Genomic DNA, 27983 nt, shown 5'->3' on the forward strand with positions numbered 1-27983 from the left:
TGACATATCATATCAAGGAAATTTGTCCAATGGCTCAAGAAGGAAACCCAGTGCCTTCCTCTGAGGCTCATTCTAGGGCCTCCTGGATTATTTCTGTCTCAATAGCCTGTTACCACATTCTGAAGATAGGCACAGGATTGGGCGTTTTGGAAAGGCATTTGCCTGACATAACTCTTCTGTTAATTTCTTTGCAGAAAACCAGAATGGTCACGATGACCTGAAAGGAGCAGCGGTTGTGGCCCCGAGGTAATTTTGAATATCTGTGGGCTCCTGTACAGTGATAACCTCTGCAGACCTCTGATCCGGGGAAAGACAGAAAGTGCTGAATGTATTGTGTCGTCAGTTTTGCCCACCACTATTATTCTTTTTCATAATGTTCTCTGCTTTCACTGTGGCACTTATATTGTTTCCAATTTCTTATTTACTGGTCAAGTTTCAAACCCAAGTCAGTCGACCCAGGTGAACTAAGTCAGAGTGATTTTTTTGCACTCAATTTTTCTATCAGGTGTGGTTTCTAGAGTGAGATGCATATCTGCTATATGTTTGGTGTTAGCATGCTGGCATGTGTGTCATAGTAATGTCAATGCCATGTAAGTGGAAGTGTGAAAGCCACTACTCCGTGTCCCTGTATGTGAGGCGTGACTGTACCATCACAGAGAAATCTGTCTGTTCATCAGCCTGTTATTTGGTCAGACCACTGAGCACCTACTGCTTTTTCCCTCTTCTGCCCCTGTGAAACCACGCTGTGTCTCACACACAAAACAGAGTTTTCTCCCTGTCATGGATCAGACCCTTGGCTTCACCACTCAAACATTCCATCAAAACCAGATAGGACTGTACAGTTTCTGATAAGTCTTGGCTTAATCTTTTGCCGTCCCTCCCCACCAGGTTCAACAGACAGCTGCCACAGATGATAGAGAATGGAGTCCCACAGGACTCTCTAGATGAACACTACCTGACTTACTCAGTTCTTCCTGACCTGTCAGACTCCTTCTGGCCTTATCGGAGCAATGCCATCTTCTCACCTGAGGACGTGGATGTGTCTTATGCTCGAGATGTAACCAGTGAGTATTTTCTTGTGATAGAACTCCACCTATATGCCCAGGTAGACTCTGTACGCTTCGTACTCCCCACCTCTGGGGTGCTGAGGTTTGTCATCCCTGTTGGAAGCGCTGTAGACAGTGATTTGGATGAGACTCTGTGGTAGAGTTTTAAGTACAGACATCAGGTGGGTCAGGGAGCTCTCATTCATTTTTTGGCTCCGGGCTTGTCTCTGTCACCCTGACCCCAGTATCAGGCATTTGACACAAAGCGCTTGTGACAACTCTCAACCACCTCAGCTGGAAATCCACAGGAGGTGTCTGTCAGAACTCGTTTGGAGCCAGTGTGTTGTTCCCCGCAATGAGTTAAATTTTTGTCAATGTTCGTGGCCTCTCCAGAAGTGATGACAGACTTGCCTCTTTATAAGGAGAGGTGATTTCCATCATGTGTTTTACTGCGCTCAGCCCCAGTCTCCCTTTTCTCGATGTTGGCAGGTCTTAGCTAAGATGGTATCTGACCCCAAGACAGACACAACTGTCCCATTGCCTTGCTTGGATGTTTCCATGAAGTAAGGCTGGGCTCTGGCAGTTCCTCTAGCGTCAAATGGTCATGGTTTCTGTGTAGCACCAAAGATTCTTTTTGATTTGAAGGTTAATAGATTTCACTGGGCTTCCCTGGTGGCTCAGATGGTAAAGAATCTGCCCGCAATGCAGGAGACCCAGGTTCAATCCCTGTATCATGAAGATCCTCTGGACAAGAGAATGGCACCCACTCTAGTATTCTTGGGTGGAGAATTCAATGGACAGAGAGGAGCCTGGTGGGCTATAGTCCATGCGGTCACAAAGAGACCGCCACTACTGAGCGGCTAACGCTTTCACAATTCACCCATCACTCTAGTCTCAAGTATAAATTCCTCTAAACCATCAACAACCACATAGTCTGATGGGACCAAGCAGCACTATAGAAATAATTCTAGAAAATAACTCAGCTCATTTTCTAGCATCTCTGTGGAAAATACATTTTTAAGTGCTTCTACAGACTCAGAACGAAGGCTGTTGGGAGAGATACCAGATCAAGCAGCAAATTTCCTCGATGGGTCTGGAAGCAGTCCAGTCTAATTCTCATACGACTTAAGTGTCCTAGAATATCTTTGCTAAAGAATTATGTTCTTGCAATGAGAATATTAAGGTCCCTGTTGTATATGTGTTTCCTGAGTAGATATGTGTGAGATCTGATTTGCTTCTCATGACCTGCTGTCTCTGAATTTCCTACTAGACAATGAAAACGATCACAAGCAAGTGAGTGGACAAGAGCTCTCATTTCCCAGGTAATTTGAAGATCTGTGGGCTGTGAATGTCAGTGGTGACAGCAGGAGACCTCAGATCCAGAGAAAAATAGAAAGTACTCTATGTAACTCTTTCATCTATTCATGCAGCAGCAAGTATCTCTTTAGTAGTGTTGTCTATTTATGTTTCACAAGTTTGTGCGTTTCAGTTTTTCAATCCTTCAAGTTTAGTAATGTACAGTGAGTTGTCCCAGGTGAAATAACTAAACCTGGGAGTTCCTGTATTCGTGTGTTTTCTCCTGAGTGGTTAAAGTAGGGTGAGAGACTATGGGTCTTACACTGGTTTGGCATCAGCATGTTGGTAAATATTTGATTTCAAGGGAGGAAAATCGAACGATATTCATATTACAACAAAATATTGAAAAAAATAGTTCTTGAAGGCAGAATATCTAGTCTATACCTCCTTTTTCTCCAACTCTGAAAAACTGATCTTGAAGCTATATTTGTGCCAAGAAATATTTTAAAATTGAATGGAATAGAGTCCAAACTCAAACACATCTTTAACTTCTTAAAAGCTGTGTTCACTTGGACACAGGATATCCAGATCAATACAATCTGTGCAGAAAAGTCTGAACCACTGTCCCTGCCTTCTGTGTGTGCTGGGGGTGGTGACGTTAGCATGTAGGGAAAATTCCATCTCCTCCTTCAACCGCTGGTTGTGTGCCCAGTGCCCAGAGAACCTGCTGTCTCTCTCCTACCCCATGGCACCCACACTCCACTCCACATCAGGAGGAGTTACTTCCCTCCTTAAGGGGACTGCCCTTTTGCTTTCTGTGAGCAAACTCAATGCCTGTCATGAAAACCAGCCAGATAGCTTGGGGTCGAATCCTCTTAATTTTCTGTCATCCCTTCTCCACCTGACACAGCGTGAACTTGCTGGATGTTGAAAAGAAGGTGGTGTTCCAGCAATCCCAAGATGAATGTGTTTCAGTACCTTCCACTCTCCAGGAAGGTTCTGCCTGCAACCAGCCTTCCAGTGATGGAAAATTTGCATTTGATGAAGAGAATGTGGAGTCTGCCATGGATGGAGCCTGTGGTTGCTCTCATGCTGAAGAGGATGAAATTTCGACTGGTCTCCCAGGTAGTCTTCGATATATCTGTTAGTCTACTCTGGGAGAATGATCCCGTTTGATAGACCCTATGCTTCCATACTGAAGCCTGATTTGAACCAGACTCTATAGTTGCATTTAAAATGAGACATTCTATGAATGAACTTTTCTAAGTTCCCTGTCATGGTTGTCCCTGGGGTAAACCACTCTACCCAAGGTGGTCCAGCCAGACTCACCTGAACCTTAGCAATTGTGGCACAGGAGGTACAAAGGCTTCCTAATTTTGAATGAACCTCTTATCTCACAGGAAATGCTTTAATTGTCATTTCTGGGTAATGTCCCTGCGTTCCTACACCTGTCCAAGGCTTTTTGCAGTCTTGTTTATTTCCTTGGAGATGTCACGACTTTCGTTCACGTCTGTCAACCCATAGCCTCTCTCTTTTCCTTGGACTTATCTTGTTCGAAGTTTCTGATAGCAGAAGGTAATGCGCACTGTCAGTTTTTGGTATGTTTCTCTGAGTTAACGGAAAAGGCAATGGGAACCCACTCCAGTACTCTTGCCTGGAAAATCCCATGGATGGAGTAGCCTGGTAGGCTCCATGGGGTCGCGAAGTCCATGGGGACACGACTGTGCGACTTCACTTTCACTTTTCACTTTCATGCATTGAGAAGGAAATGGCAACCCCCTCCAGTGTCTTGCCTGGAGAATCCCAGCGACGGGGGATCCTGGTGGTCTGCCGTCTATGAGGTCGCACAGACGGACACGACTGAAGCGACTTAGCAGCAGCAGCAGCAGCTCTGAGGGAAGACAGGGCCCTGGAACTTCCCAACCTGATGAATGGCCTCTGTTTGCAGCTTTGAGATTCATTTGACTTGATGGTGTGTGGATTCCACTCCCATTTAATCTCAGTGTGAAATCACTTATCCCATTAATAAACAACATTTCAGATGAAAAAAGCCTGAGTATTATAGCAGGCTGAGGATATAATTAAGTTGTTCCCCAGGAACTGTGGGGAAAAGGATATATTTAGCTGTTTGCACAGACTGGGGATCAGGATACTCTGCCGATGACATATCATATAAAGGAAATTTGTCCAATGGCTCAAGAAGGAAACCCAGTGCCTTCTTCTGAGGCTCATTCTAGGGCCTCCTGGATTATTTCTGTCTCAATAGCCTGTTACCACATTCTGAAGATAGGCACAGGATTGGGCGTTTTGGAAAGGCATTTGCCTGACATAACTCTTCTGTTAATTTCTTTGCAGAAAACCAGAATGGTCACGATGACCTGAAAGGAGCAGCGGTTGTGGCCCCGAGGTAATTTTGAATATCTGTGGGCTCCTGTACAGTGATAACCTCTGCAGTCCTCTGATCCGGGGAAAGACAGAAAGTGCTGAATGTATTGTGTCGTCAGTTTTGCCCACCACTATTATTCTTTTTCATAATGTTCTCTGCTTTCACTGTGGTACTTATATTGTTTCCAATTTCTTATTTACTGGTCAAGTTTCAAACCCAAGTCAGTCGACCCAGGTGAACTAAGTCAGAGTGATTTTTTTGCACTCAATTTTTATATGAGGTGTGGTTTCTAGAGTGAGATGCATATCTGCTATATGTTTGGTGTTAGCATGCTGGCATGTGTGTCATAGTAATGTCAATGCCATGTAAGTGGAAGTGTGAAAGCCACTACTCCGTGTCCCTGTATGTGAGGCGTGACTGTACCATCACAGAGAAATCTGTCTGTTCATCAGCCTGTTATTTGGTCAGACCACTGAGCACCTACTGCTTTTTCTCTCTTCTGCCCCTGTAAAACCACGCTGTGTCTCACACACAAAACAGAGTTTTCTCCCTGTCATGGATCAGACCCTTGGCTTCACCACTCAAACATTCCATCAAAACCAGATAGGACTGTACAGTTTCTGATAAGTCTTGGCTTAATCTTTTGCCGTCCCTCCCCACCAGGTTCAACAGACAGCTGCCACAGATGATAGAGAATGGAGTCCCACAGGACTCTCTAGATGAACACTACCTGACTTACTCGGTTCTTCCTGACCTGTCAGACTCCTTCTGGCCTTATCGGAGCAATGCCATCTTCTCACCTGAGGACGTGGATGTGTCTTATGCTTGGGATGTAACCAGTGAGTATTTTCTTGTGATAGAACTCCACCTATATGCCCAGGTAGACTCTGTACGCTTCGTACTCCCCACCTCTGGGGTGCTGAGGTTTGTCATCCCTGTTGGAAGCGCTGTAGACAGTGATTTGGATGAGACTCTGTGGTAGACTTTTAAGTACAGACATCAGGTGGGTCAGGGAGCTCTCATTCATTTTTTGGCTCCGGGCTTGTCTCTGTCACCCTGACCCCAGTATCAGGCATTTGACACAAAGCACTTGTGACAACTCTCAACCACCTCAGCTGGAAATCCACAGGAGGTGTCTGTCAGAACTCGTTTGGATCCAGTGTGTTGTTCCCCGCAATGAGTTAAATTTTTGTCAATGTTCGTGGCCTCTCCAGAAGTGATGACAGACTTGCCTCTTTATAAGGAGAGGTGATTTCCATCATGTGTTTTACTGCACTCAGCCCCAGTCTCCCTTTTCTCGATGTTGGCAGGTCTTAGCTAAGATGGTATCTGACACCAAGACAGACACAACTGTCCCATTGCCTTGCTTGGATGTTTCCATGAAGTAAGGCTGGGCTCTGGCAGTTCCTCCAGCTTCAAATGGTCATGGTTTCTGTGTAGCACCAAAGATTCTTTTTGATTTGAAGGTTAATAGATTTCACTGGGCTTCCCTGGTGGCTCAGATGGTAAAGAATCTGCCCGCAATGCAGGAGACCCAGGTTCAATCCCTGCATCATGAAGATCCTCTGGACAAGAGAATGGCACCCACTCTAGTATTCTGGGGTGGAGAATTCAATGGACAGAGAGGAGCCTGGTGGGCTATAGTCCATGCGGTCACAAAGAGACCGCCACCACTGAGCGGCTAACGCTTTCACAATTCACCCATCACTCTAGTCTCAAGTATAAATTCCTCTAAACCATCAACAACCACATAATCTGATGGGACCAAGCAGCACTATAGAAATAATTCTAGAAAATAACTCAGCTCATTTTCTAGCATCTCTGTGGAAAATACATTTTTAAGTGCTTCTACAGACTCAGAACAAAGGCTGTTGGGAGAGATACCAGATCAAGCAGCAAATTTCCTCGATGGGTCTGGAAGCAGTCCAGTCTAATTCTCATATGACTTAAGTGTCCTAGAATATCTTTGCCAAAGAATTATGTTCTTACAATTAGAATATTAAGGTCCCTGTTGTATATGTGTTTCCTGAGTAGATATGTGTGAGATCTGATTTGCTTCTTATGACCTGCTGTCTCTGAATTTCCTACTAGACAATGAAAACGATCACAAGAAAATGAGTGGACAAGAGCTCTCATTTCCCAGGTAATTTGAAGATCTGTGGGCTGTGAATGTCAGTGGTGACAGCAGGAGACCTCAGATCCAGAGAAAAATAGAAAGTACTCTATGTAACTCTTTCATCTATTCATTCAACAGCAATTATCTCTTTAATAGTGTTGTCTATTTATGTTTCACAAGTTTGTGCGTTTCAGTTTTTGAATCCTTCAAGTTTAGTAATGTACAGTGGGTTGACCCTGGTCAAATAACTAAACCTTGGAGTTGCTGTATTCGTGTGTTTTCTCCTGAGTGGTTAAAGTAGGGTGAGAGCCTATGGGTCTTCCACTGGTTTGGCATCAGCATGTTGGTAAATATTGGATTTCAAGGGAGGAAAAGAGAACGATATTCATATTACAACAAAATGTTGAAACAAATAGTTCTTGAAGGCAGAATATCTATTCTATACCTCCTTTTTCTCCAACTCTGAAAAACTGATTTTGAAGCTATATTTGTGCCAATAAAAAATTTTAAATTGAATGGCATACAGTCCAAACTCAAGCACTTCTTTAACTTCTTAAAAGCAGTGTTCACTTGGACTCAGGATATCCAGATCAATACAATCTGTGCAGAAAAAAACTTTGAACCACTGTCCCTGTCTTCCGGGTGTGCTGGCTGTGGTGACGTTAGCATGTAGGGAAAATTCCATCTCCTCCTTCAACCGCTGGTTGTGTGCCCAGTGCCCAGAGAACCTGCTGTCTCTCTCCCACCCCATGGCACCCACACTCCACTCCACATCAGGAGGCGTTACTTCCCTCCTTAAGGGGACTGCCCTTTTGCTTTCTGTGAGCAAACTCAATGCCTGTCATGAAAACCAGCCAGATAGCTTGGGGTCGAATCCTCTTAATTTTCTGTCATCCCTTCTCCATCTGACACAGCGTGAACTTGCTGGATGTTGAAAAGAAGGTGGTGTTCCAGCAATCCCAAGATGAATGTGTTTCAGTACCTTCCACTCTCCAGGAAGGTTCTGCCTGCAACCAGCCTTCCAGTGATGGAAAATTTGCATTTGATGAAGAGAATGTGGAGTCTGCCATGGATGGAGCCTGTGGTTGCTCTCATGCTGAAGAGGATGAAATTCCGACTGGTCTCCCAGGTAGTCTTCGATATATCTGTTAGTCTACACTTGGAGAATGATCCCGTTTGATAGACCCTGCATTTAAAATGAGAGATTCTACGAATGAGCTTTTCTAAGTTCCCTGTCATGGTTGTCCCTCGGGTAAACCACTCTACCCAAAGTGGTCCAGCCAGACTCACATGAACCTTAGCAATTGTGGCACAGGAGGTACAAAGGCTTCCTAATTTAGAATGAACCTCTTATCTCACAGGAAATGCTTTAATTGTCATTTCTGGGTAATGTCCCTGAGTTCCTACACCTGTCCAAGGCTTTTTGCAGTCTTGTTTATTTCCTTGGAGATGTCACAACTTTCGTTCACGTCTATCAATCCATAGCCTCTCTCTTTTCCTTTGACTTATCTTGTTCGAAGTTTCTGATAGCAGAAGGTAATGCGCACTGTCATTTTTTGGTATGTTTCTCTGAGGTAACGGAAAAGGCAATGGGAACCCACTCCAGTACTCTTGCCTGGAAAATCCCATGGATGGAGTAGCCTGGTAGGCTCCATGGGGTCGCGAAGTCCATGGGGACACGACTGTGCGACTTCACTTTCACTTTTCACTTTCATGCATTGAGAAGGAAATGGCAACCCCCTCCAGTGTCTTGCCTGGAGAATCCCAGCGACGGGGGATCCTGGTGGTCTGCCGTCTATGAGGTCGCACAGACGGACACGACTGAAGCGACTTAGCAGCAGCAGCAGCAGCTCTGAGGGAAGACAGGGCCCTGGAACTTCCCAACCTGATGAATGGCCTCTGTTTGCAGCTTTGAGATTCATTTGACTTGATGGTGTGTGGATTCCACTCCCATTTAATCTCAGTGTGAAATCACTTATCCCATTAATAAACAACATTTCAGATGAAAAAAGCCTGAGTATTATAGCAGGCTGAGGATATAATTAAGTTGTTCCCCAGGAACTGTGGGGAAAAGGATATATTTAGCTGTTTGCACAGACTCGGCATCAGGATACTCTGCTGATGACATATCATCTCAAGGAAATTTGTCCAATGGCTCAAGAAGGAAACCCAGTGCCTTCTTCTGAGGCTCATTCTAGGGCCTCCTGGATTATTTCTGTCTCAATAGCCTGTTACCACATTCTGAAGATAGGCACAGGATTGGGCGTTTTGGAAAGGCATTTGCCTGACATAACTCTTCTGTTAATTTCTTTGCAGAAAACCAGAATGGTCACGATGACCTGAAAGGAGCAGCGGTTGTGGCCCCGAGGTAATTTTGAATATCTGTGGGCTCCTGTACAGTGATAACCTCTGCAGACCTCTGATCCGGGGAAAAACAGCAAGTGCTGAATATATTGTGTCGTCAGTTTTGCCCACCACTATTATTCTTTTTCATAATGTTCTCTGCTTTCACTGTGGTACTTGTATTGTTTCCAATTTCTTATTTACTGGTCAAGTTTCAAACCCAAGTCAGTCGACCCAGGTGAACTAAGTCAGAGTGATTTTTTTGCACTCAATTTTTCTATCAGGTGTGGTTTCTAGAGTGAGATGCATATCTGCTATATGTTTGGTGTTAGCATGCTGGCATGTGTGTCATAGTAATGTCAATGCCATGTAAGTGGAAGTGTGAAAGCCACTACTCCGTGTCCCTGTATGTGAGGCGTGACTGTACCATCACAGAGAAATCTGTCTGTTCATCAGCCTGTTATTTGGTCAGACCACTGAGCACCTACTGCTTTTTCTCTCTTCTGCCCCTGTAAAACCACGCTGTGTCTCACACACAAAACAGAGTTTTCTCCCTGTCATGGATCAGACCCTTGGCTTCACCACTCAAACATTCCATCAAAACCAGATAGGACTGTACAGTTTCTGATAAGTCTTGGCTTAATCTTTTGCCGTCCCTCCCCACCAGGTTCAACAGACAGCTGCCACAGATGATAGAGAATGGAGTCCCACAGGACTCTCTAGATGAACACTACCTGACTTACTCAGTTCTTCCTGACCTGTCAGACTCCTTCTGGCCTTATCGGAGCAATGCCATCTTCTCACCTGAGGACGTGGATGTGTCTTACGCTCGGGATGTAAGCAGTGAGTATTTTCTTGTGATAGAACTCCACCTATATGCCCAGGTAGACTCTGTACGCTCTGTACTCCCCACCTCTGGGGTGCTGAGGTTTGTCATCCCTGTTGGAAGCGCTGTAGACAGTGATTTGGATGAGACTCTGTGGTAGAGTTTTAAGTACAGACATCAGGTGGGTCTGGGAGCTATGCTGTCTTCTTCATTCAGGTGGAGCCTACGGGTCCGGCCCCAAGTTAGGTCATGGACTCAAGGCTGGTGTGACACGCTCACTCACTTGTATGTGTGCAGGTGTCCGGAGATGACTGTTTTTTCCTGATTCCAATGCAATGTCTCTTCTTGCCCACAATGCTCCCATCTCCATACCCAAGTGTCCCTGGAATTTCTGTGCCTTTCCAGAGGCGCTAACAGCCTTAATGATTTGTTGCTTCCCTGGTGTCACTGCTGTCATCCCCGGTGTCTGTCTCCTCTAAATTGCTTGTCTTAGCAAACCAAGCATCTGGACCCCAGGATGCAAAGAGCCCTCCCATCACCTTGCTTGTATGTTTCTGGAAAGCACGGCAGAGCCCTGGCATTTTCCCACCCCATGAATGACTGAAGGTTCCGTGTAACAACTAGGATTCATGTGATTCTAGGTTTTGTTCATTCCACTCATCGTTCTGCTAAAGTAGTCAGCTTATGATGAGAAAGGCCTGAGTATGACAATATTCTGCTCGATTGCTGTGGGCTATTCCCCAGACTCTGTGGGGAAGATGAATCTTGAACTTTTTACTCAGACTTGGAAGAGGATACTGTGGTGAGAATCTACCAGGGAAGGGAGATCTGGCCTGATGGCTCTGAAAAGCAAGCCAAGGAGAGTCTGAGAGATCCAACTGGAGGCATCTGGCATATCCTCCTTAAATAGCCTGTCATCGCAGTGCTGATATTGTCGTCCCCATGGCAGTATTGGACAGTGGATTATTAATTTACACAATGAGATCTGCTAAGTGTTTCTCAACTTGTCTGAATTTATCCACAGAAAATCTTGCTGATCTGGAGGACAAGGAAGATCAAGACATCATCTGTTCTAGGTAACTATGGAGAAACATGGGTCTGACATCAGTGGTGACATTTGGTCATCTCACATGCAGGGGAATCAGAAAGCGCTGAACATGCCTATTTCTTCCATTCAGACAACCACAAATTGTCCCTGGAACAAGGTTGTCTGTTTTCACCCTTCATGAATCCCTCTCAATGATAGTAACTTGCAATCAGTTGAAGCAGGGCTACTGATCAGCCACAGGATTTCTTGGACTCCTCTGTTCTCTCCTTCTTATGAAAACCAGCATGCGATACTTATCTGCCTCTGTCTTTAGTGTTATGACCTTGGCAGGTATTTCATGGCAAGGTAGTATCTAGGAAAAAAAAATTCATGTCACATTGCAGTATTAAAAATACTGGTCTTGGAGACAAGATTTCCAGGAGTCCATTATGATGCCAGAGCTGGTATTCATTTGGATGCAGCATGTAAATTTCAACAAAACTTATGGTGTATTTGAAGTCACCTTTATGTTCTGAGGACGTGTGTGACATGACTGTGTGTCCTGGGGTGGCTCATTTTCCTCCTGAGCTCATTTCTTCTCTGTGCTCAGAGCATCTCATGCTCACTCTCCCTCACTCTCTCTCCCTTTCCCTTTGCAAGCGCCTTCAGACCCCAGATGGGAGTTGTGGGTGGGGGGGATTGTTATACCTCCTTTAAGGGGACTCCCCATTTGTTTTCTGCAACCTCTCCCTTAACCCTCCCACCAAAACCAGCTGTGGCTCTAGGTTGACTAATCCCTCTTGTTTAACCATCTGCTCTCCCAACCCCTCAAATCTCAGTATGGATCAGCTCGTGGTAGAAGAGAATGAAGTCCAGCCGGACTCACTGGATGAATGTTATCTGGCTGCTTCTAGTGGCCATCATCTGACAGGTTCCTGTCATCCTTATAGAAGTGCCTCCTTCCCAACAGAGACAAGAGAAGATTTCTTGGATCTAGGTGTAAACGGTGAGTACTCCCAGACAGGTTCCTAGGCTCAGGTTGATTAGAACTGTGTTCTCAGTTTCAATTTTTAAAAGGCATCTCGAGCCTTTGCATTCTTCTTGCCCCAGGCTGCCCTCTGTCACCTGAACTTATCTCATCAGCACAGGCTTCTGGTATCACGTCAGACCAGAGAGGGCAAGTGGAGGGATCAGGGCAGAATCTCAGCTACCACTGTCTCACCTGCAGGAATTTGTGTAACAGAGCTCTTTTGATCAAGATAAGAATCCTTATAGTCATGACATTTTGTTGCGAATTTTATTTCTTGAAGTTTCTGGCAAGTTCTCTGGCTTTTCATTCATGATTGCAATCTGCTCCATATTTGTAGCATGTTCTATTGTTCCCCAGCTCTAGATTCTTACCCCTGGACTGCCAACCTCCCTCTAAAGCATTTAGATACTAGCTCCTGAACATCAAATCTGCCTATGCCCTGTCATTTCCATGAAGCCAAGTATCTGTCTCTGTTGTTCCATCCTCTAGAGACACCCTTGTGTTTCATCCTTTGTGCAGCCAAAAGGAGTCTTCCACGTGCGGGTTATAGTTTCAATGTTTTATGCAATCTCAGTGGCATAACCGCATGGAAACTATCCATAACCTGTGTATCTGATAGGGGTATTGAGCTAATTTATGAGCCAGGTCCCCTTGGGTAGCAGTTCGTAGGGTATGGAAATGAAAACCTAGTATGAAATCCTTCTTGAGCTAATTTTTGACTTTTTCTTTAGGAGAAGTATTTTTATTGTTAGGACTTTGATTCATAAGATCATCTTGATTTCTTATTTCTCATTCTTCCCTGAGGAGCAGAGAAGCAAAGGCTTTCTCAGGATCACAGTAGTTCGCAAACCCGAAAGGGAACACACAGTTATTGTGCCCCTGTTGCCTGCCATGCTCCTTACTAAGTGAGCTCCAAGCGCACTACACCCCATTCAGCCCTCCCAGGCACCCTCTCAGGTGCCTGTGATGTCTCATAGCGGAGCCGAGGGCGCTGAGGATCAGCAAGGTCCCTTCACTTGCCCCAGACTCCTGGCCACTGGCGGGTGGGACACTGACCTCTCCTGGGCCTGACTCCCTGGCTCAGGCTGTGTCCTCTCCTCTCAGTAGTTGGACCATCCGTGACTAAGAGAGGATGTTGCTCACCTTTTCCTCTTTGCCCCGACCAAATGATTTGCAGCTATGTTAATCTTCAACATAAAGTTGCCAGAGGGCTGCAGAGAACCCCTGTGGTCCCTCACTCAGACCTGCCAGCTCCCTATCCCTCTGTGCACTCTGTCCTGAGAGCAGAGCCAGCGGCTCCTCCAGCCCCTCCAGGCGGAGCCACAGCTCCACAGGGCTCTCTGGAGAATCAGCCAGGGTGAGAGTCCACACCTGTCCCCACCTCCTGCCCCCAGGTCACCTGCTGTCACGATGGGTCCAGGGACACCTTGAATTTGGCTGTGCTGAAGCCATTAAAAAACTGTGGAGCTCTATCTCAGAAACACTGACAGCCGGGTGTGGGTTCCTGTGAAGGGGATGAGTGAGGCTCAGACATGTGTCTCAGAAGTGAGATGTCAGTGATACGGCCCAGTCCTGCGAGTCCATTGTACACAGTGGGCCGGGAAAGGCCAAATCCCCACAGATGGATTGAGATGGATGAATGGAATATCTAAACTATACAGGGATCCATCCTGTGTCTTGAGTTTCATGATAACCTGAGTCCAGTGTGGATAGCTGTTATGCAGCCATGTGGGTACAAGTAGTCAGGTCTACCCCATCCTCTCTGTACAAGGAGAAACCCTGCAGAAACAACACAAACACCTGATTTTTAAATTACAACTTGATCTTCTATTGGAGGACTTTCCCCACACTAGCAATATTGGGCAGAATTGTTGATGTTGGATAAAATGTTCGGTTATTTTATATTCTGTCAGTGGAAAGAATACTCAAAGCATAGGTCTAATAAAACCCATTCTCAAGAAAAGACAAAGAAAATTAGATGATGAAGTTACACAACGATAATTAAAAACAATCCTAGACATTGATTCAAAATAACATTGGAGAATGAGGGGATATGTAGTTTTGACAGTTCTTTCAAACACCAAATTTTATACGAGGATTTACCCTTTACCCAATATGAATTATCCTAAAATCTGATCAAGTGTCCTAAAATAGGAGGATGAATGATTAATGAACTTGGCCTGATGGAAATATGAAGGGCACACCAGACTGAGAGAAGTGCTTTTGGAAAAAGCCCCGGAAGCTCGCAGAGGCTCCTGGTGCAGGGCTGGGGTCAGAAAGGGGCCAGCCTGAGTCCTGGGAGGATTTGAAGAGGGAGTTGTGGGCAGTGATGTTGCAGAAGAAAGAGGGACTAGAAGACAGGAGCACTGGAAAGGCGAGTGAGGAGGTTAGATCTGTGGAGCAGAGAAGGGAGGATGAATTTCCATCAACCGAGGAACATGTGATAAAACAGGATTGGGGGGTGATAAGACAGGTGACCTTTGAGAGCGTGGAGAGGACTGAATCAGAGAAAACAGTTAGAAGGAGGTTGGATGAATCTTTGAGGAGAGTCAGGCACAGATGCTGTCTGGAAGACTAAGAGATAAGAGATCCATGAGAGACAGTTAAACAAACCTTGTTGAGGGTGCAGATGCATCAGCAGGAGGTGAGAGGAGAGCCCCACAGCAATGTAGAGCAGGCCCTGGCGGCTGTGACCTCACATGAGCCTGACCTGGACCTGAGGAGGGTACTTGATATCTTTGGTTAGCCCACGTTCTGAGACTATGTCCTCATTTCACAGTAGAAATAGAAACAGATTTCATTAGGAGCACTGTCCAGGCACCAGTGGAGGAACGTGTATTGAAGGAGTATACATTGTGTCTCTCTCTAAAGAGACACAGGCGTGTTTCCAAGAGGGTCTCAGACCTCTTCTCCACTAGTCCTAGCTGCTAATACCATGCACCCCCCAGTCTGCTCCATGTGGAATAGATTTTCTTCTATATATACATGTATGGTTGAGTGAAAGCATAGGCAAAAATTTCAAGCAAGGAAGTTCAAAAGGGTCTGGCGTGTACTCGTATCTTTCAGCTCAAATTCTAGTAGTACCTGAAGCCTTCAGGCCATATGTCTCTCCCTGTTCTTTTATTCCTGTGGGCAGATATCAACAACTCTTTCTCCCCCCATGCCTAGAGGCTTGTCTAGATCCTTTTCTCTAGGTTACAAGACTGAGGCTAAGAACAGAATACGAGGCTTGACCTCCTGTGTCACCCAAACCCTCTAGACTCAAGTGTCTGATTTCTCATTTCAAGAAATTGCAGCCTGGCACCTGCCTTCTCACCACCCCAGTCACAGCCAGAAATATGGCATCTTCTTCACATCGATGTCTGCCTTTGTTGTCTGGGTTTCTGGGTGGTTTCACTCATGGGCAAGGACGGTAGAAATGGGTGTCCAGAGAGGACTTAGCAAGGAAAAGCTTCCACTGGTCCTGAACCCTCCTTTCTTTTCAGGTGACCCCTGGGTGGACTGTCACCAGGGGCCTGTGAGTTTCCCAGGGTCAGAGGTGCAAACTCCACAAGCACAGCTTCAGGAAAGCACCCACGTGACCAATTGTCTGCAGCGGCAGCTGGACCAGCACTTTGACTGTGGTGACAGCAAAGCCATGCTTGGTCTTTCTTCCACCACCCAGGGCTTTCCCACCAACCCTGATTCTGGAAACCAAGGACCACTCTTTCTGGGTAAGAAAGAAAAGGGGATTCGAAAGCTCTGGTCCATGTACTGGTCCTCACACAGCTGTGGGTGAAGGAGGCAGAGGGCCTCTCCCATGCCCGCTGTCGGCCCAGTTGAAACCTGTGACCCTCTACCAGAATGAGGTGAGCAAGAACCTGGGCCTCAGGAGCAGCTCAGCCTCAGGCCCTGGTTCTGCATATTCCTGCTTGTTTAACTGAGCCACGTTGTTTATCTTCCTAGGTATTTACCTCTCTCGTCCCTCATCTGAACACTTGAAAAATTCTCTCCTTTGCATGATTGTTGGGAATTGTAAACAACATAATGTCCAGAGTGTCTGATTCACTAAAATTTGTTTGATAACCACTATGAATATAGAATATCTAAGCGTTGTGTCTTTCTGGTGCTTTAACACTTACAAAATCATTGCACAATGGTTGTTTCCTCTATGGTAGCATAGGCTTTATGGTCTACCCTTTCTCTAGACCCCATCTTCCCTTGCTTTCTCAGAAAGGTAGCTTGGCAATGTTTTCCTCTTCGTTCAACATGTGTCATCAAGGCGATTTACTCCTGTTGGGTGCTCTCAGTAACAGTGTATTAGCAACATTCAGTAGGAGTGTAAACACTGGCCCTGCAACTCAGTCCCATGTTTGCTTTTCATATCCAATTGATTTTCCTCATTGTACCTTCATTTTAGAATAAAGGGCTACCCTCATTTCTGAAGTGCACCCACCTGTCCCTTTTACGATACTCCATTTAAGTCCTTCTCTCCACTCATCTCCATGTCCGTCTCCTAGTTTTCCTCTCCTCTGGGTCCACATCTGTTCAAATTTCCTTAAAAGAGCTTTCAGACCCTCACATCCATTTCATCTGGGACGTATTCATCCTTACCCTCCATTGCTCTCCACATCGTCCCCTGGACCCTGACTCGACCTGGTGCTCATCCCTCAGGCTGTGGCCTCATCTGAGGAATAAGGAGAGACCCATGTCCTCAGGTAGAGGTGAGATAAGAAGGAGACGCCTTGTGGCAGCATGGAGAGTCTCAAGGAAAGTGCCCAGGGAGGGCCGGGATGCAGAGCCTGACAAGAGCCACTAGGTCTTGCGGTGTTTCTTGTCTTCTCTTCCCTCTCGTGTCTCCTTTTCTTGTGCTTGGCCTCCCACATTCTCAGCCAAGACTGAACCTCACTGGCTCGGTCACTCTGTTTCCTGCTCACCTCCCACGGAGTCCTGAGCATAAACCCAGGCTTCACAGCAGATTTTGCAGCAAAGGGTAGTTTTAATGCCCTTTACTTTCACACCCCTCCACACTGTGGCTCCCACCCACTGCTCATATCTCCTAGTTCCTGTCACCAAACAGAGCTTCTTGCTCCTTCTTCTTATTTTTCTATTTTGTTTTCCAAGTTCAACTTATCAGGAAGCCAATAGAATGACCCATTCAATAGCTCCAATCCTTCACTCATTTATTCCATCACAAACACACTCACTTGTGAGTCTTCTTCCATTTTTATCATATCGTCTATGTCTTATTTAAATTATATATACATATCATATGTAGTGTGTTTACATATATATGAAGTCTATATTCATGCACATTAAAAATCCTTCCAATTTACACTTCCCCACTTCTTTTCTCTCATGAGGTTTTCCTTCAATTTTGACTTTGCTTCATCTCTTCCCAGCCAACAGTACAAACTGCATCCTGTAGGAGTTTCTTGCCTTTGTCTTTTCTACCTAGGAATTTCTGTTGTCATCCGTTTTATTCTTCTTGGCTCATTTTTGGCATCCGGAAGCATGTTTGCCCTGTGGCACACTTAACAATCCTGGGTAGTATAAGGAAGATCAGCAAAAAAGAAAATATAAAACTATCCCCATTGTCTTCACCTACCCATGGGCTTTCAGATGGCCTTTCTTGTTCCTGGACACTTTCTGTACCTGATGTCCTCCTTGGGTGAAGGAGTAAGTCTTCGTAAATCATGATTAACAATGGATCCTGTTGGTTGTGGTTTTATCTTCAGAGCTGGATGCTTCCATCAGAATGAAGAACCCTCCCAAGCTGGAAGGTGAGGGCGCCGCAGCAGGCGCACACGTGCATCCAGTGTGTAGCAAGATGAAGTGCTTAAGTGTCCTGAAGGAGAAGATTATCAAAAGAAAACTGCTGTTTGGCAAGTGGAGACTGGCATGCAGATTCCCTGGCCTTCAAGCTTAGGGAACAATGGTAATTCCATGTACTTCTACCTTATGCTCATTATCTGTTGTGGCTAAATCTCCCACTAATTGTTCTCTTCCTCATTTGTTCACTCAACAGCTGACACTACCTCTGTGTGGTCTTTCCTCTCTTTTCCATGGGGGCTGCCACCCTGCAGTGCCCTTCCATCTCAATCTCCTCTTTCCACTCGGACCTCTACTGTTTTCCCACTGCTGCCATCCTCATATTCCCTCTGACCTTTCCTATTAGCCACAAGGAAGCCCAGATCCGTGGTCCTCCTCATCAGAATAGCAGCATTTAAGCCACTGAAAACATTGGCCTTAAATCACACACATTCTTGGTTTCTTCACCTTACTTTCCCTGCCCCTGCCTCCAAGTCCACTGCCTCTTTCTTTCAGGATCGTGTCTTAAGGAATCACTCGCATGTGAGTTGGCTTCTGGAGGAAAGTAGCTAGGACAGCCCTTAACCCTCAGCTTTTGCACCTGAATAAGAAACACTGGAACTGAAGGAAAAGGCCTTCATTACTAAAATAAGATAAGACCCTGGGTCATAGGTAGGAGTGCTGCACTCACCTGAGTCATGACTCCCCACAGCCTCTGATAGGCAGAACTTTGCTAATGTGCAGGGGACTTGCAGGAACTCCCTGGAGCTGGCATTAGGTGGAGGACAGTAAATGGCTCCCTAAAGGGACTTTGGGGGAAAGGAGATACAGAAGCCAGGTTTTCAAAATACATAGGGCATGAGATGGACAGGTATTCAGACCTCTCCAGTTTACTCACATGATTCCTTCTCCATATTAGTAAAAGCCCAGAAAAATGAGCTGAGTTGAAATCTGAGGCCAGGGAATGTAGGACAGCATTGTACTGAATTAACTTTGGGCCACGTTTATGAAGACCCAGGGAGATACATGCGAATAAAGATAATCATTGCTTCAGACAATGCAATTGAGAAAGCCAGTTATTTATATGCGAGTAACAGAGAAAGACCAAAACATCTTTAGGGCCAGTGGAGAGAAGTCCATGTTGGATTAGAAGGAGAAAATAAAAAGACTGGTGTGAAATAGTGTAGGTGGTCTAGTGTGTAGTTCTAAATCATGCTGTTGTAAAATGAAAACGGGTTGAGTTTTGAGGTAACATGGATGCCTACACCCAATCCATTGAAATTCTGATTTTAAAGTTCTGGGGATGAGCTTTGGATATCAAAGCTCTGCTAATATGCCTCAAGGATTAGAAGGACTGTGGATCTGATAGGATATAAGGAACCAATATGGCAGTGGCCTATGAGTGGCTGCTTCCTCAAAAAGCTGAATAGTAACAAGTAAGGGAATTTGCATTTTTCTCTCAACAGAACTGTTTTGTAGAGCCTGGAGAAGAGAAAAGAGAAAAAAAGAGACGTAGATAGTTAAGTTAGATATATAATCTCTCTGTTTGGATTCAAGTTTCTCACAATTTTTATAGTAAAAGATACAATAAAACAAAGAAAAAAACATTACATAGACCCCAAAGTATAAAATCAACCCCCACCTTGCCACAAGAATAAAATTTAGTGTTTCCTTTTCTACTGTTAAAATGCCACATGCAGTTAGCTATTCACTAAACTTGTTTCACAGACTACTAACTGGCTCAGAACAGCAGATTCGACAAGTTATTTTTCATGGAATCTATCCTTTATGCAAAAGCCCCATAATGAATATTAGGCCTTATCCTGCTATATTGATCCTTTGACATGCCCTTCTGTCAGTTCAGTTAAGTTGCTCAGTTCTGTCCAAATCTTTGCCACCCCATGGACTGCAGCATGCCAGGCTTCACTGTTCATCACCAACACCCAGAACTTGCTCACATTCGTGTCCATGGAGTCGATGATGCCATCCAACCATCTCTTCCTCTCTTGTCCCGTTCTCCTCCTGCCTTCAGTCTTTCCCAGCATCAGGGTCTTTTCTAAGGAGTCAACTCTTCACATCAGGTGGCCAAAGTATTGAAGCTTCGGCATCCGCATCAGTCCTTCCAATGAATATTCAGGACTGATCTCCTTTAGGATGGACTGGTTGGATCTGCTTACAGTCCAAGGGACTCTCAAGAGTCTTCTCCAACACCATAGTTGAAAAGCATTAATTCTTCAGCACTCAGCTTTCTTTATGGTCCAACTCTCGCATCCATACATGACTACTGGAAAAACCGTAGCTTTGGCTAGATGGACCTTTGTTGGCAAAGTCATGTCTCTGCTTTTTAATATGCTGTCTCAGTTTCTCATAACTTTTCTACCAAGGAGTAAGCGTCTTTTAATTTCGTGGCTGCAGTCACCATCTGCCGTGATTTTGGAGCCCAAGAAAATTACATCTGTCTCTGTTTCCATTGTTTCCCCATGTCTTTGCCATGAAGTGATGGGACCAGATGCCATGATCTTCTTTTTCTTGAATGCATAGTTTTAAGCCACCCTTTTCACTCTTCACTCACTTTCATCAAGAGGCTCTGTAGTTCCTCTTCGCTCTCCGCTAAAAGGGTGGTGTCATCTGCATATCTCAGGTTATTGATATTTCTCGCGGCAGTCTTGATTCCAGCTGTGCTTCATCCAGCCCAGCATTTCGCATGGTGCACTCTGGGTATAAGTTAAATAATCAAGGTGACAATATACAGCCTTGACATACTCCTTTCTCAGTTTGGAATCAGTCCATGTTCCATGTCCCGTTCTAGTGATGCTTCTTGACCTGCATACGGGTTTCTCAGGAGGCAGGTAACGTGGTCTGGTATTCTCATCTCTTTACGAATTTTCCATAGTTTGTTGTGATCCACACAGTCAAAGGCTTTGGCCTAGTCGATAAAGCAGAAGTAGATGTTTTCCTGGATGTTTTTCTATACACCAGCATAAAATACTAGTAGAGACTCTTTCTTTGAGAAAAGTTTGAGGAAAAGTTGATGAGAATTTAGGATAACTAAACTGAACCCTCTTTCACTTCAGAGTTTTATTTGTGTAGATGTCAAGGATATTCCTAGAAATGCCTTAAGGAAGATCCAGCATGAAATCACCTCCATAGCATTTTGGTGTCCATGGGATGCAAATGGGTTGAGACACAGTGACACTCCCTGCTCTCTTTTCGCTAATTTTATTTTGAGTTTCCCCTTTCCATTCATTCATTCCTCAGTCATTCCTTTCCATTCATTCCTCAGTCTCTTTGGAGCTGGATTTCCCTGGAAAGCCTTATTCCTGCCCAGGAGGATGACCAAACAGCCTCTATTAACTGTTGACTCCTCCAGATTGGAGCTTTTCCCCTTCTCCTCTCCCTTCCCGCAAATATATAGGAAGGGCCTGTGGCCTGGGTTGTCAGTAACAAGTCATGTGGTTTTGGATAGTCCTTAGACCCTTGAAAACCTAGCTCCTCCTCTGTAAATTATGAAACTGGACTTGGATACATTCTGAGGTCCCTATTGGTGCTCACATTCCAGGACTCTCCGGTAGCCTGCTTCTCCTCCTCAGAAGGCGGGGCTGCAGAGGTAAGAAGAGGGTGTCTTTCTCAATTGAGGATCCTCTGCTCCCATAGCAGTCTGTTTCTAATTGTGTTTGAGGGATGCTCAGCACATCCATCCCTGAACGTGTGGGAAAGCATACAGATGAAGGGGATTCAAGAGTGAAATGACCGTTGAGTATTGAGTGGTAGGGATCCAGATGAGGCTCTGAAGAAGCTCTGAGCTGAGATATCCCCAAGCACAGGTGGGGTGAGGACAAGGGTCCTTAGATGCTGCACCACAGGCTAGGTGAAAGTTTAGGGAGGTATTCCTTCGAAATCATGGACCTCACTTTCCTCTCCAGCCAGCCTGTGGCTCTCCCTTCAGCTCGTCCTGTCAACAGGAGCTCTGTCTGCCCCTGGCCCCAGTCACCATGTTGCCATCCCTCCAGGCTCAGCAGGGTCTAACAAAGACTCACATTTCTTCTCTCTGTCTGTCTTTCACAGATACCAATTACGTTAGGAACTAAGAAAAGATATCGTCAATTTGAGAAACCACACTATAATATGTACCTTTTCCATTTGATGAAAAAAAAACTCAACCACAGCAACTCAATTTCAACCTCAGCAACGCCAGAGGGATCCTTTCCTGAGAACGAACGTCCCAACCAACGACCACTCTCCACACTCCAAGGGACAGAATTGATGGGAGTAATCCCAGTCATCAGCCTCCGCATGTAATCCTCAGTAAGGTGATCGATGCTTTGATGGACACACAGTTTGGAAAGACCTTAACTCTTGCTCTTCTAAATATTCATCCTCCACACACCAGCATGGGAACAATTAGAAGAAGACAACATATCAACCCGGTCATTCTTTGCCACCGGATGGACTGTGCTCAAAGCAGACAGCATTTACTATACATTGTTCTTGCTTCAAGTGTTTATCCTGTGTTTAATATTGAGGTAGATACCAGATAACTGCAGAATTTAGACTTTGAACCAGACAACTGGCCTGTCTTTTTTCAAACAGTCGATGTTTGCCCCAAAAAGACAACCACAAAAAGGAGATGAGATGTTGTAGGTTCCAAAGGACTAAAAAGATTGTGTTCCTGTATTTCTTTAGTCCTTTGGAACCTCAAACATCTCCTCACCTTTTTGTAGTTGTCCTTGATGGTCGTGACATTGACTTGTTTGCAGAGGATTGGTCAGTTGTCTACTCAAAGGTCTACCTTTTGCAGTTGTCTGATCATTTCCTCATGATTAAATTCAGGTAAACCCTTTTTGCCAAGAACACATCTAGCACATGCTGTGTGCTTCCTAGCGCAGCCTGTTTGGAGGTTAAGAGTGTCCACTTTACCTGTCTCCACGATTATTATTTTAACATTGAACACTGTTATGCAGAGGCTGATAAGATCTGTTCATTGAAAAGGCAGATTTTGTGTCTGTAATGAGTAATTTGATTAGTGGGCTTTTGAGAGTGTATGAATATCGTATTCTATGGTGCTCCTTCTGTAAAAAGTTTACCATCCTTTATTGGTCCCTGATGTGTGTCAATTTCATATCTGTGGTATAGCCAGCATTGTGCTATGGAAAAGACAATCCCTACCCCTAACATATTATTAAAAATATTTTTGAGTTTCAACTTAAGCTCATGCTTTTTTAAAATTCAGTGTTATAATCCATTATTTTCTTAAATGTATTCTTAATTGGAGGCTAACTGCTTTAGAATGTTGCGTTGGTTTCTGCCATACAACAATGGGAATCAAACATAAGTATAAATATGTCCCCTCCTTCTTGAACCTCCTTCCCACCCCTCTCCCATCCACAGTCCACTATTAACATGATTGATTTTATTCATATAAATACTCTTGTTTCTCATGTGCCGTGCTGTGCTTAGTTACTCAGTTGTGTGCGACTCTTTGCAACCCCACGGACTGTAGCCCGCCAGGTTCCTGTGTCTATGGGGATTCTCCAGGCAAGAATACTGGAGTGGGTTGCCATGCCCTACTTCAGGGGATCTTTCCAACCCAGGGATCGAACCCAGGTGTCCACCATTTCAGGCAGATTCCACCAGGAAAGCCCAAGACTACTGGAGTGGGTATCCTGTCCTTTCTCCAGGGAATCCTACAAAACCAGGAATCGATCCGGGGTCTTCTGAATCGCAGGCAGATTCTTTACCAGCTGAGCTACTACCAGGGAAGCCCCTCTGTTTCTCCCTATTCAGTTTTGTATCTTAAACACCTCTCGCATCTTTTAATCTATGTTTACCATTTGTAGTAGATTGTATCTTCTGTGTTTCTTTCTCTGTTATTTTATTTTATTTGTGTATGCATATTTGTTTGTGTCTGTGTGTTTTGCTTGGGATTTGGAAGGCCTGGTAGCTAGTTAGTGCACTAAAATTTCTGACACGTTAGTCCTTTAGTATTTTGTCTCATTTCTAATATTTAAAACATTTTAAATGTTATCTATCAACATCAACTTTTTACTACTGTGAAGATCAAGGACATTGTTCTGCTTTTTCCTTCTGTCTTACCCTTTATATACTGTATTTTTCCTAGCTTTTTTTTTTTTTAATGTGCTAATTGGTAGGATAGAGGTAGGAGCTGGAGGAGGGGCCCACTGGGTCCTTTCGACCCCCTGGTGGCACAAGATGGCTGTCCCACTCTGGGAGTACTAGCAGCCTCCCTGCAGAAGTTTGAGGGTGTACCTAGGCTGCCCCCAGGGCAGGGCCCACGACACAGTGGCTTAAATCTACAATCACATATATTCAGTGATGACCAGATGTACAAAACCCATAGTTTCCTGTCAATTCTTGATGAGCAGAGTTTGTCTTTAAAGATTTCTCATGATGGACTGAGGATTCCTTAAGTTTGATATGTTTAATACTTGTTTTCTGTTGCTTTAATACAGCACAGACAGCTTGGCTAAATATAAAGAACTTGTCCACAATGAGTTCTATTGACTTTTTTAAAAAAATAATGTTTACTTTATAAGTTCTGCTGAGATGCAGAATGTAAATTGATTTTTCTTCACTGAGGGCAAAGGGTGGTCTGGAGCTTCAGGACCATTTTTCTTTTTCAAAAAAAGTCTCTCAGCTCTACTAGGATAGGTCTTAGAACTGACCGTTCCAGGTCTATTTCCCCTAGGTCTCTATGACTTTCTCTCTGATCCTTTCTCACTATCTTTTGTTCATTTCTATTCTGTTTGATGCTTTCATTTTTCATGCAGTGTCCCTGATACGTTTCGATAAATATGTTCTCTATGTACCTTGTCATTTAGCCTTTTTTTTTCAAAGGATTTTCTTTACCTTCAATTTTTTAAATCTCTGCCAGTTCCAATTTCTCATTTCTTCTTTCCTGCGCACTTGTATCTCACGTTCTGTGTTTCTTACATAAAATATTGAAGTTTTTTCCATGTGTATGTATCTTTGAATGCTTTGTTCAGATCAGTTCAAAATATGGATGCCATTTTACATTTTCCAATGTGTTTTGATTGATTTTGAGGCAATCTTTTCATTTGCTGAAATTTTTGACTCTCATTTTACACTTTTTTCTTCTGTCACCTTGGAAGAAATGTCTGCTCTATAGTTTTCATTTTCACATGACTAGGTTACCTGAATGAGAAACAGTTGTTCCAGGTCAGAAGGGATTAGTGCTGTGAGTGGCTTAGCTGATTTCTTTGTTCTAGGTCTGTCTTGTGCAATTACTCTAGCAGAGTTAAGGCTTGGGGGAAAGGCATGGTGTGTCTCTTGATTTGGGGATTCTGTTTCTTCCAGTAGGACCTTTAATTTCTGCCAGTTGCACCATTCTTTTTTCATCACCACGAGTGTCCAAAGGATGCTCCCTTCAGCTTGGTCTCACACCTGATCCCAGTAATTGTGCCTCCTCAAGATTGTCACCCTCTGGTTCCCTGCACTGTTGAACCCCTTCCTATCAATTCCCCAGTCACCAGAGCTAGAGCCAACCAGGTCTCAGACATCCCCCTGAGTTTATCCACATGCTCTTTCTGTGAGTTATTTTACCTGAGCTCTGTCGGGAGTCCTCCGTGCCGTGCTCTGCCCTATGTGCAGGGTGTTTGTTGATCCCTCCGCTGCTGTGTGCCTCCCAGACCCAGCTGAATACAAACCAAGTCCTGTCCACAGTGTTCTCTGGTGCCTGGTTGTTTGGCGCAGGGTTTTGAATGGTGTCCTTGACTCTCTCTGTTAGTCCCTAGCCCTTGGAATTGTATGTTGAGAGATTCAGCTGCTATTATTCTAGGTGGACCTGTGTTCTCCTATCATTCTTTTTCAAATCTCAAATTTGAATAGTACACAAAATAGACACAACAGAACCCTCCCATCTTTGTCAAGCATGGTCTACAATTACCAGCTTATACTGTCTTACTACAATCCATGCACTTACCTTTTCCTGTCTTTTTAAAAGGAAATCTCAGACATCATGTTTCATCTATAATTATGTCTGCGTGTTTCCCCTAAATGAGAACTCTTTTTGAAAGTATATCATCACGGCATTATAATCATAAATTAATTCAAAATCTTTAATATCATGAAAGACTATTCAAATGTTCCATTGTCTACCATGCAGCATTTTTTCAGCTTATTTGATCACATAGGTTTTTTTTTTTTAATTTCTTTCTTTCTTTATGGCCGCCCTGGGTCTTCATAGCGTGGCGCAGGGTTTGTCTAGCTGTGGAGAGGGGGAGCCACTCTCTTGTTGTGGTTTGCCGGTTTCTTGGGCTTCAGGAGTTGCTGCCCATGTGCTCAGTTGTTGCGGCTTGTGGGCTTCGTTGCCCCACAGCATGTGGGATCTTCCTGGACCAGGGATCAAACCCGTGTCCTCCGCACTGCTAGGCAAATTCTTAACCAGGGAAGCCCCCCTCCTCCATTATTGTTTCTACGTTAGTATTCTTTTTTGGAGGCAAATAAAGTCCACAAAGTATAATCACTAAGATAAAGCATTTAAGTCTCTTACATGTATGCTTACCTTCAATTTCTTCTTTCCTTCCTCCCTTCCTTGCTCTCTCTCTCACTCACTCTCCATCTCTCTTGGTCTATTGCTGTCCTGATTTCCGCTTTAACTCATTCATTTGTTGAAGAAACGGACTTGGTTTTTCTGTAGCATTCCCACAGTCTAAATTGTATACTAGGTACTTTAATAAATGTTTCTCTCCTTCATTCTTCCTTTTTGGTGGTAGAATATAGAGCAGTGCTGTAATGTAACAAAGATGCAAGTCACACACGTAGTTTAAAATTTTCTAGCAACCACATTGACAACTAAAAAGTATAAGAACACAATAATGGAAAAATAATCTCCTACATAGCTGAGAATGCTATATATACTTTAAAGGAAATATGGGGCTTCCCAAGAACTCGCCTACCAATGCCGGAGACACAAGAAACGCAGATTCAATCCCTGGGTCACGAAGATCCTCTGGAATAGAAAATGGCAACCCACTCCAGTATTCTAGCCTGGGACATCCCATGGACAGAGGAGCCTGGCGAGATATGATCCATGGGCCCAAAACAGTTGGATAAGACTGAGCGACTGAGCGCACACACAAAGGAAATACAATTCTACCAATGTTTTCAAGTTGTGTTTAATAGAAAAATATTGTGCATGTCTCCAACTTTTAAGGTTACACTCACATGAATTATAAATTAAAATCCAGGTCCTCCGTCCTACTCCTTTGTAACTATTTGACAGCCATATGTCTAGTGGTCCCTAGTTTGGACCTGTAGATGCAGAGACTGATGAGATTCACACTTGCAGTCCTAGCAAGACTTCTTCAGAAGTGGTGTGCACTCTCTGAGGAGGAGGCCCATCAAGTTCTGTGTGTTTCTTCAAATAGTATTACCAGTCCTTTCAGTTCAAGACTTCTCAATCCATTAACTGATTATGTGGCACTAAGTGGTGATATTCCATCATCATGTAGTATTTAACTGGAATACTTGCATGAAAAGAAACTTCTCCTAAAGACCAAATACTATGTAGTTACTTAGTGGTAGCTTCTGTAAAGAAAACTGCAGCTTAATGAGCATTTCCCCAAGAATCCTCTGTGGTCACCGATTCCTTTATTTCTTTTTTACCCCTGTGTGCTAATATGAATTCAAACTTGCAAACACCGTGAAGTAGTTCAATTCATTGCAATATAGCTCTTACCAATACTCAAATTATCTCTCTTTTGGCAGTGAACGTGACTTTAAGCTGGCTCCTCAATTCTTTTGAAAAGTTTCTAATAGTATTTGAGACCTTTCTTGATAACAGTATGAAGAGGTGCTTCTCTTTTATCCTGAAGATTTTCTGCTCCTCACCTGGACTCAGTCATTTTTCTAAGAATCTCTGGTTTCTGTTTGTGCAAAATGTTATTCCCAAATCCAATTGTAACCTTAAGATGCTTACTGGATTTGGTTGATTTCTAGGCGTTTGCAGTGGACAGAGCTAGGAAATACATACTCATCTTTGTATGAATGTACATACTCAAATTCAGAACGTCAGGCTTTACTGAATGTTTATCTTTCATCTGACTCTTTTCCATATACCAGTGTTTTTGTGTTTAAGGGCACT

The 27983-nt window shown here is 44.2% G+C and overlaps 1 protein-coding gene and 1 long non-coding RNA gene across 2 annotated transcripts in view; one reads left to right on the top strand and one right to left on the bottom strand.

Moving 5' to 3' along the window:
* The window catches only part of LOC145504750 (NBPF family member NBPF10-like), a 190939-nt gene extending 167877 nt beyond the window's left edge, over window positions 1-23062 (top strand). Inside the window, exons 87-101 of the mRNA XM_081486057.1 lie at window positions 195-246; window positions 889-1064; window positions 2317-2368; window positions 3253-3467; window positions 4698-4749; window positions 5392-5567; window positions 6820-6871; window positions 7759-7973; window positions 9161-9212; window positions 9855-10030; window positions 11038-11089; window positions 11880-12046; window positions 15556-15783; window positions 17788-17987; window positions 21926-23062. Of these exons, the coding sequence (XP_081342183.1) occupies window positions 195-246; window positions 889-1064; window positions 2317-2368; window positions 3253-3467; window positions 4698-4749; window positions 5392-5567; window positions 6820-6871; window positions 7759-7973; window positions 9161-9212; window positions 9855-10030; window positions 11038-11089; window positions 11880-12046; window positions 15556-15783; window positions 17788-17978 (1856 nt within the window). The 3' untranslated portion in view covers window positions 17979-17987; window positions 21926-23062. The remainder of the gene's footprint in view (window positions 1-194; window positions 247-888; window positions 1065-2316; window positions 2369-3252; window positions 3468-4697; window positions 4750-5391; window positions 5568-6819; window positions 6872-7758; window positions 7974-9160; window positions 9213-9854; window positions 10031-11037; window positions 11090-11879; window positions 12047-15555; window positions 15784-17787; window positions 17988-21925) is intronic.
* The window catches only part of LOC145504771 (uncharacterized), a 375749-nt gene extending 349113 nt beyond the window's left edge, over window positions 1-26636 (bottom strand). The window contains exon 1 of the long non-coding RNA XR_014052470.1: window positions 26403-26636. This is a non-coding gene — a long non-coding RNA (uncharacterized LOC145504771). The remainder of the gene's footprint in view (window positions 1-26402) is intronic.
* Between the last annotated feature and the right edge of the window lie 1347 nt (window positions 26637-27983).

The sequence above is a fragment of the Giraffa tippelskirchi genome, chromosome 5 (assembly GCF_054371585.1).
Source record: "Giraffa tippelskirchi isolate mGirTip1 chromosome 5, T2T-mGirTip1v1.2.pri, whole genome shotgun sequence".
Lineage (NCBI taxonomy): Eukaryota > Metazoa > Chordata > Mammalia > Artiodactyla > Giraffidae > Giraffa > Giraffa tippelskirchi.